The sequence below is a fragment of the Typopeltis vanoorti genome, chromosome 6 (assembly GCF_054136105.1).
Source record: "Typopeltis vanoorti isolate ZY-2024b chromosome 6, IOZ_Tvanoo_1.0, whole genome shotgun sequence".
NCBI classification, from domain to species: Eukaryota; Metazoa; Arthropoda; class Arachnida; order Uropygi; family Thelyphonidae; genus Typopeltis; species Typopeltis vanoorti.
The window spans coordinates 157799192-157809555 of NC_143554.1; the positions used below are offsets into that span (position 1 = coordinate 157799192).

At 32.9% G+C, this 10364-nt stretch overlaps 1 protein-coding gene across 1 annotated transcript in view; it reads left to right on the plus strand.

Moving 5' to 3' along the window:
• ric8a (ric8 guanine nucleotide exchange factor A) overlaps positions 1-9976 on the plus strand; it is a 340114-nt gene extending 330138 nt beyond the window's left edge. The window contains exon 15 of the mRNA XM_090393889.1: positions 9737-9976. Coding sequence (XP_090250015.1) covers positions 9737-9863 — 127 coding nt within the window. The 3' untranslated portion in view covers positions 9864-9976. The remainder of the gene's footprint in view (positions 1-9736) is intronic.
• The last annotated feature ends 388 nt before the right edge of the window (positions 9977-10364 follow it).

Sequence of the window (10364 nt, forward strand, 5' to 3'; positions counted from 1 at the left end):
ACTACAACAAAACTGTCATTATCCCATACATTCAAGTCAAGGCACATCTGAAAAGATATCTACAGTGCTTAATAAACATCAGCTATGCACCTTATGTCTAAGTGGCAACTCTCATCCGTTCACCCAAGGACAGAATCTTTTGTTTTTCACATCCCGGAATCTATGAAGTGCCTTGTTTGTGTGATTGAACTTATTATGCACAGACAGAAAGAACTATGGACATTCACCTCAGTGAACATAAAAAAATACATCCGGCACTATCGCTATGGCAAGGTGGGTCTTAGCAGACCATGCCTTGGATATCCCTACACATAGGATCAATTGGAAAAAAATTTAAGTGTTGCACAGAAGTCATAAGTCAGAGAGATTATTCTTGGAATCAACAGAAGCCTTGAAACTTACTCCAAACCTCAACGAGTATGGCTGTATAAATTTGCCAAAGATTTGGGAGAAAGTCATCTTAAGATCTAATTAATACCTGCTTTCTCTCTCTCTCCCCCCCCCCCCCCCAATGCAGATGGCACCTAATTAGGACTTTAGTCTTTATGTTGTGCATTACAATTGTTGAAATTAGTCCCATTGTTATAATGGATTGTTGTTTCGCATTTTTTGTGCCCTGAAGATGCTGGATAGAATATCAGCAATAAATTAATAAATAGTTATTTTCTTATCGGTCTGTGTTCTCATCTATACCATTAAAAATTAATCAACATGTATGATGAACACATAAGCCTTTCCACACATTTGAGGAATGCAGTCAGGCATGCATATCAATACTTCTCAAAAAAAAAAGCCATCAAAAACCAGAAATGCTCTAATATGAAGGTTAGAAAAATTTTATAGTGGCTACATTGCATAATTCAGAAGGTCTAGTCAGAGGGATGAATTCTGGATGATTGGAGCAGAGCTGTCATAGTTTTATAAAAAGGAAAATAAAACATCATGAGAATAACAGGAACTTTTCATTCTCAGTGATTAGTGCCATGTTGTCTGTATATCTTAAGTTATTTATGTTTCTTCCATGAATTGAAATGCCTCTGTGTTTTGGGCCCTTTTTGACAAGATACCAAACATCAATGGTGATAATACAACCTGCCAGACTCCTCTTTTTATATCTTGCCATTGTGAAAGCATGTTTATCTTGATTGCAGATAGTTGATTCCAGTATATTTTTTTTTATTATCCTTAAATCTTTTTGAGTCTAGACTCAAAAAGATGTTTTCCAATACTTTTATCATGAGACACAGTATCAAATGCGTTTTTCAAAATCTATGAAGTAGAGGTAGACCTGTTTTTGTATAGCAATTGATCTTTTGCATATCATTCTGAGGTTTAGTATTGCATTGCTTGTGCTTTATTTTTTCCACTTCTGAATCCATATTGGTCTTCAGCTATTATATATATGTGTATATATATTTATAAAAATAAATTTAACTGACTAGAACCCGAGAAAGTATAACAAAAACCTTTAATACATCACGACTAGTTTCATCGGTGCTCCGACTTCTTCAGGTGATAAATAAAAAAAAAAAAAAAACATAAGATATAAAAATAACAAGGTAAAAAACATGGACTTTCCAGCTTAATAAAAAGCAGAATAGTAACAGTCATATTTGAATAGGTGACCGCGTGCTACCGTTGGCATGAGTTGAATGTGTGCGACAGCTAATTTTACAGCACCAGTACTGGATTACTGCGTTTTGGGAATCAGGCAAATTGTAGCTTAGATTGTTGTTCATGTGTGAAGGGTCCAGAACTATTTCTTTAGATTTGATAATTCTTCTTTCGAATTCATCCTTGCATATATATAAATTAGTAGTGCGTTCCCAGTCAACTTGATGTGGCTGTTCTTCAAGGTTAGAGTTTGCCGAGAAGAGGACATGACTGGAAAGGGCACTCACTCGTGTTCTACTGTAAGAGATGTCACGTCTATGTTCCTCAAGATGAAGTGAAACAGATTTATCTGTCTGGCCAAAATAGGGTCAACCACAGTTGCACAAAACTTTATAAACACCAGGAAAATGCAGTTGGTTGTGTTTTGGTTTTGGTCGACTCAGAAAAGAACGAAGTTTTGGCAGAGTAGTATAGTCGGTCTTTATGTTGAATTTCTTCAAAATCTTAGCTAGTTTTGGGGTAAGAGAGCTGATAAATGGTAACTGTATATGAGTGATAGGGTTGGAATCATCTTCTTGTCGAGGATGTTGTCTTGGACTCAAACGTTTAGTGATGTTACGAGACGAATATCCATTATTTAAGAAGGTGTTTTTCAGGAAGTTAAGCTCTGTTTGAAGGTCTTCTTCTGTGGAAGTGAGACATCTTGCTCGATGGGCAAGGGTGGAGATGATGCCCAGTTTCTGAGGTGGGAAGTGATGAGAAGAACCATGTAAATATCTATCAGTGTGGGTGGTTTTTCGAAAAATTGAAAATTTAAGACAGTCGGGTAATCTGTTGATCTTTAAATCCAAGAAGGGGAGAATGCCGTTAATCTCTAGTTCTGATGTGAATTTAATGTTCTGATGTTGGTTATTTAAATGGTTTTAGAAAGTTTTGCAGTTCCTCTAAACTATGTCCCCAGATAAGGAAGACGTCATCAATGTAGCGTAACCACAGTTTAGGTTTCAAAGTAGCTGAGGAAATAGCTTTCTCTTCAAAATCTTCTAGAAAAATGTTAGCTAAGACTGGGGATAGAGGGCTGCCCATAGCTAAACTGCTAGTTTGTTTGTATATTTTATCTTCGTAGCAGAAATAGCCGGAATTGATGCAGTGAGTTAGAAGAGCAAAAATTTTTTTAGAAACCTTGTCCTTAAGAAGAGTCAGAACTTCATCTGTAGGTACATTCGTAAACAGAGATACGATGTCAAAACTCACCATTCTGTCAGAGTCTAAAAGATTCAAATTTTTTATTTTTGAGATGAAATCAGAGTTTTTGATGAAGGAGGAGGAATTGCCAACTAAATGTTTTAAAGAAGCTGCAAGATATGTAGACAGATTGTACGTAGGTGAGTCAATCCCTTCCACAATAGGTCTTAAAGGAGTGTCAACCTTATGAATCTTAGGCAAGCCATACAACCGAGGAATGAGGGGATGGAGAGAGCGGAGAGATAGTCTTGTGTGTCTAGGAAGTTCAGAAGTTGATTTCAGAAGATTGTTTGTACGGTTATGAAGTTCTCTTGTGGGATCACTTTCTAGCATAGAATACGTATTAGAACCTAATAAGTTGTTAATCTTTGAATGGTAGTCAGCTTTGTCTAAGATTACAGTTGCATTCCCTTTATCAGCAGGTAAGATAATAATGTCATTGTTGTTACGAAGTTGGTGTATTGCTTTCCTTTCTGTCGGCGATAGATTATCTGTAGGACGACGACTGTTGTTTATGGTAAAGATGGCATCGATCCTAAGTCGATTCGCAGTTTGTTTTGGTAATTGTGCAGCTGCCTTTTCAACTTTCGTAAGAAAGAGTTCTTTAGGAATATTCAAAACTATATATATATATATATATATATATATATATATATCTGGTTTTGAATATCTGTCTGTCCAATATTATCCTAAGAAATAATTTCAAGGCATTGCTCATTAAACTAATTGTTTCATAATCAGCACATCTTAGTGAATTTGACTTTCGTTATTGGAATGGTTATTGAATTTTAGGCAAGATACTGTAATTATATATTCAGTTAAAAATTTTTAACTGAATGATACCATTATCTTCTAGCTTTTAACATTTCATTTATAACTAAATCTGAAACTTTATTTTTCCTTAATTTTTTAAATGATTTTCTTTCTCCTTATTAGTTTTTAGATCTTCCCTGTTGTTTGAATATGAGTCTTTTATATATTTTTCCAAGTGTTCTAGAATATTTGACTCTTCAAATAGTACATTCCATTTTTATTTTTTATACATTTGAGTTTTTTGTTCCTTTTCCTTCCTGTAAACTCTTTTATCTTCTAAATTATAAAACAATGGTGATTATCTAGGTTCTTCAGTTTCTTGACACTTGTCGTTCAGCCATATTTCTTTTGTCTCTTTACATTCCTGAGCTATTTCTTTCTGTAATTTCCTATATTTACATTGATCTTTACCTTTCTATTCTTACTTCCTTGTTTCTCTAGGTATTTGGTCATTTGATGTTTCTAGCATTATTTCTTTGAAATCATTCTAATTCTTTATTATTATTATTATTACACTGCTTATAACTGGTCTCATTTTCCAATTCCTCATATTCACTATGAGATAATCCTTTAAATTGATTATCTGTTTATGCATATTTATTTATTTGTTGTATGTGCATATGATAGCAAATGTGGGCGTATATATTTATTTTGAAGTAATTCACGTTTAGATTTAGATTTTATACTTTTTTAAATTAAAGTTGATGCATGTGTGTGTGTTTATTTTTTGCCCCTATGCATATTTAATTAGCATTCCAATGATCTTGTGAGCTATACCAGTGATAGCATTGCTACCAGCAGGGCTTCGCAAGCTAGACAGGTCACAGGTGAGGAATCAGATGAAAGGAGTCAACCTGGTCCTCGAGGTAAAAAATCAACTGGACACATGTACCAAATGATCTTCACTGAACAACTCAAATGAATATTTGAGTCCATCCAGGCCTTGGAATAAGGTTTATGAATAGGTTCATGGAATGTTAGAAGCTTATACAGAGTTGGAACATTTCAAGAAATCATACATGAAAACAATATAAAATAGATGTTGGCAATACAAGAGACACGATGGACAGAAGGAAATTTGAAGAAAGAGAACCTTTTGCTATTTTAATGTGGAAACAACTCTGGTAAACATGAATTTGGAACAGGTTTCATCATTAGGAAAAAATTGTGGTCATCTCTAATTGAATTTGAAGCTTTTAATGAAAGAATAAACAGGCTAAGAGGGTACAAGCAAAATAGTTCAAGATAATCTTTATTAATGTACATGCACCTACTGTTTACTTACTTGGATAAAGGATTAAATCAAGTATATAATTTCTTGGTATGTTTAATTTATAGTACAGGTAGCCCTCGTATAACGTGGATGTTAGGTTCCACAAAAATGCCGCATTATATAAATCGCATTATGCGAGACTTAGATCACATAGAAAAAGTAGGGTTATGTTCCGAAATCGTTTTTTTTTTAATAATTATATAAACAACAATGACATATCCAACAAAAAAAAAAAATTTATTTAATTCAGGTAATTCATGTAAGTTAAGTAAACATACAAACTATGAAACAAATACATTATACTCTGTATAATTTTTATACATAGCATAAAAATTACAAAATGTATGTAAACTTCATTGCACATAATGCATAAATGTTTAAGGGAAAATAAAATAAAGTGAATATTTTAATCGTCATCATTGCCTTCAAAAATAACATTTCATAGATGTTCTTTATTTACGAGTGGCCGGACGTCGTCATCACTTGAAATCTCTTGGACATCATTTGTATAATTCGTATTAAGACCTTGCTTACTACTATGCTGCAATTTTTTGTTAAGTTCATAATATGGCACTAAACAAATATCCAATTGTCTCGTGAATTTTCCGGAGCGCTCCATTGAGGGATTATTATCGTAAAATAACTTCCTAATTTTCTTGCTAAGTCCAATCCTTCTGCTAATTTCTTTAAACTGAATTCTTTAATGGATTCATCACAATCAGAATCTTTGGCAGAACTTTCCCCTCCATTTGGTTCTACGTCATCTATTAATTGTACCAGTTCCAACTCATTTAAATCTATTTCCCCATCAATTAATTCACTAATTTCATTTTCATCCATATCGCAAAAACTCTCTAAGTGGCCATTACTATAAAAATAAAAAATTTTACATAAAAAACCATCACATATTGTATGTAACTCACCAGAAAATAAAGTGCTCAGCTTGAGATTAACACACTTATGATTCTTAATGCGCTTTCCTGGCAGAAAACAAAGACATTGTTCAACAATAAACATTTTCTAGGGTAAACAATTTACGTACATGTGTGATACGAGCTGACACAAATTTAATGAAGATAAAATTTGATTTTTAAGTCACGCGGTGAAGAATATATGAGAAGATAAAGGGTAACTATAATTTGTAGACCGTGTTATATCGAAAGCACGTTGTATAAGTACCGCGTTGAACAAGGGTTACTACAATTTGCAAATCGCGTTGTATAAGTACGAGGGTTACCTGTATAACCAAGTGGAAAAACTTTCAACAACTTTCTCTAATCCAGAGTATTTTAATAATAATGTGTGACACCTTTTAGCTACTTATATATATAAAAATATAACTTCTGCATTACTTCAATTTTAGTATCACCTCTGGGTCTGGCTCCCACTGATGACACCTTAATAAAGTTCAGAACTGGTCTAGGTAGTGATAGCATTATACGTGTCTGCATGGAGATGTGCTTTGCATTATGGGATACTAAGTAATGTGAAGTCATTAGCTTCTTTATACAAGTTGTCCCAGTGCTGAAAATAGTTCAGGTGCAAACTTGTTTGCTTACACTTGGATCAAGGGTTAAACCAAGTATATAATTTCTTAATATCTTTAATTTATTGTACATGCATCTACAAAAGCTTTAGAAGAGTCAATAAAAGATGAATTCTATGAAAAACTGGAATTAACCCTAGAAAAAAAATTACCAGGCAGGATATAATTTTTAGGTGATTTTAACACAAAAATTAGAAAAGAATAAATTTATAAAAAAATAATAATAATAAAATAAAAATATTGAAAACCAAACCCTTCACAAAGAGACAAATATTAATGGAGAAAGATTAATTAATTTGGCCACATCCAGAAATTTAATAATAAGAAGCACTATGTTTATGAGGAAGAATATACACAAACAAACAAACATGGAAATCTTCTGATCGTCATACATTCAATCAAATAGTTCATATTATAATCATTGAAAGACAGAAATTGCATTCAGAATATGGATGTGATAGTGACTATTTTCTTAATTGGTGCCTTACTTAAGATTAAAATAAACAGTAAATATATTTCAGTACATGCAAATCAACTGTTTATTTTAATCTTAAGTAAGGCACCAATTAAGAAAATAGTCACTAGCACATCCATATTCTGAATGCAATTTCTGTCTTAAATGAATTAAAACAGAAATTGAAAAATATACAACTGTATGAGAATGAATATTGAAAACATCTGAAATCATATCAAGGATAGCATAACAGTAGCAGCAGAAAATTCATTTGGAATCAAAGTAAAATATAGTGTAACAAATGGTTCAATGAAGAATGTGAATGGGCAGTAAAAAAAAAAAAAGATAGAAGCACTTGGCTTAATAACCCAGGTGATATTCATGCCTCTCTGAGATGCAAAGAGGGCAGCAAGGAAGCCAATAAATAAGACAACAGAAAAGAAAATTCTTTTGTGAACAGATTGAAGAAAAACCCAGAAATACTTTACTGTAAATCCCAGAAAAATTTTCCATGAAACTAAAAACCTCCAAAAAAAGTCCATATATGAAAACAGCAGTAATCAACGATAGCAATTAGACAAATACTAGCCACTAGAGTTGAAATAGCAAACAGGTGGAGAGAGAGTACTTTAACAAACTCCTAAATTGTGATGAATCTACTGTGTCTTTCAAATAGAATACTTATCATACTTGTCAACCAGAAATAATTAAACCTTCCCTACCTGAAGTAGAAGAAAGTATAAAGCTATTCAAAAAGGCACCAGGTACTGATGGAATAGTAGCCGAACTCATTAAATATGGGGATAATTAATTAACCACTCATATACATATGCAGGCAAATTTAATATGGGAAAAAGAAGAGATATCTGCAGAATGGAAAAGAATTGCTAATAATTCTAGTTTATATAAAGGGAAACAAATACGAATGTGAAAGTGAAAATTACAGAGGAATATTGCTACTGTCAGCGGCTACAAAATTTTATCTAATATAATCGACCAACCTTTGCCAGCAGATGTTGGTCGATTGGTAGAGCCTCTGCTACTAATGGCTCAACCAAAAAGTTAAGCAAGTTTGAGCGCGGTTAGTAGTTGGAAGGAGTTCAATCATTCGATGCTGTTGGCACACTCTCCCTTGATGAATCTTTGGACTCCCTGGAGGTGTCACATAATAATAATTATTATTGCAATTAAAATAAAAAGCCAAAAGGCTAGTTTTCTGGCAATTGAATAGATATTAAATGGATAAGAATCCTATATTGTTCTATAGCCAGTTCACTTACTGGCTATATAACAATATAGGATTCTTATCCATTTAATATCTATTCAATTGCCAGAAAACTAGCCTTTTGGCTTTTTATTTTAATTACAAAATACAAGCACACCTTTATGGCATTTGTATAGTGAAGGTATGTAAGTTCTTTTCACTAAGCTTTGATATTTTCCAGGTCTACCTACTCACTGATGAGACCTCAAAAAAGGTTGAAACCGGTCTGGGTAGTGACCTCCCCTCATAATGTAATGACAGTATTACATCTCCTAGGAGCTGTGTTTTACATTATGAGAGAATATCAAGAATAGTGAGGGAGCTTGCTCCACCTTTGCTTCGAATTGCCTTCGCCGATAGTTTTTCGGCATTGAAACTCATAGATCGTAGTTATCGATCTTGAGTTTCACTTACTGGCTATATAACAATATAGGATTCTTATCCATTTAATTTAATAATTATTATTATTATTATGTGAATCTTACCTTATGCTGAAGAAGATATTGGTGAATATCAAGTGGTGTTCCAAAGAAATACATTACAGTTGACCAAATCTTTACTATGTATTCCCTTTTTTTTTTTTTCTAGTATCTATCTGCAGGTCCATATCTTATTTGTAGACTTTAGAAAAACATATGATAGCATTCATAGAGAAGGACTTTGAATATTTGATGAACTAGGAAAATCTCATAAGATAATATGGCAAATCAAAATTTACACCAGTGCCATCTGAAGCATGGCATTGGCTAATGAAATTAGATCTGAATCTTTTGATATTAAGACAGGATTAAAACAAGGAGATGCCCTTTTGCTCATCCTGTTTAATTTAGCATTAGAGAAATTGTAAAAGATTAACAGAACAGTAATGTTAGGATTTGCAGTTGATATATGCTTTGTTGGAGAAAATGCTGAAGACATTAGAACAACATTTAGAAAACTCAAATGTGGAACTATAAAGCTGCAGATTATGACACTATATAATGGAATGAGGAATTGGATGAGGTGGAAAGCAATGCTGTTTGGGTCCTAGTCAGGATCTGTCTGGAAGAAGCAATGTCTGAATGTATTCCAAAGGTCTAGAGGTTATAAGGTGATAAGATTAAAACTTTGAATTATAGGCCAGTCTGTGTGTATGGAGTTGTGGGTTAAGTGTTGGAGGTTAGGACTAAGATTCAGAATTGGGTTCATAACAGCAGCATTCTCTGTAGAACAAAGACTATCTTTTCTTGGGATGTTTCCCAAGGACCTCTACCTTTTGGCCTTCTTGTGTTAAAAAGAAAATATTTTTATAGGAATTATTTAGATATTATTTTATTTTTTATTTTTTTGTGATTTTATTTGCTCTATGGGAGCACTTTCACATGATATAATAATGTGTCCACTAATTTTTTTGATGTATCACTTATGGACGATAATTAGCTTGTCTCTACTGATACCATTTTTATAGTTTTCATTTAATGTTAATAATAAATTTTAAGTGCGAGTGGTCTATATATATATTTTTTTTTTTATTTTTTATTTTTCTAGAGATGGACTAGTCCAGCCAATGCAAGTAGGAGATGATGGAAGACCACATCCTGTTCAACACATCTTAGAACTCCAGTGTGGTCTAAACTTACCTGATCAAGACATGACAGAGTCTGAGTCAGATTAATTTACATTTTTTTTTCTTTTCCTGTTGGAGAGATGCAATGCATGGCAATCATTTCATTGATCTCTCTACTCATATGGGTCCACAGTGTCTGTGATTTTTTGCCTTCATTCACATTTATATAGAATAATGTATGTTGTACAGATCCTTGCAAATCCTCTTTGGTATTATTCTGTTATTCTTGACCATGGTACTAAATACATCACAGTTAAATGGTTATATAGTAAAGAATAAGTTTTTTTTTACTGAGAAAACTGTTGGTGCAGTAATATTATTTACCAGTGGAATTTGTTGACAATAATAAGTGATCCATGTCATATTTTTGCATTGACATTTCATTCAGTTTATGCTTACCTTCATGCAATATAAAAATACATGATACTTTTTTTTTTAAATCTTGGTTAGAAGTGAAATAGTTATTCCTTATACATATAGTCTTCTGTATTGGCAACAGAACATGTTGTTTAAATATTATTATGAGTATCTCCATGGAGTCAGAAGACT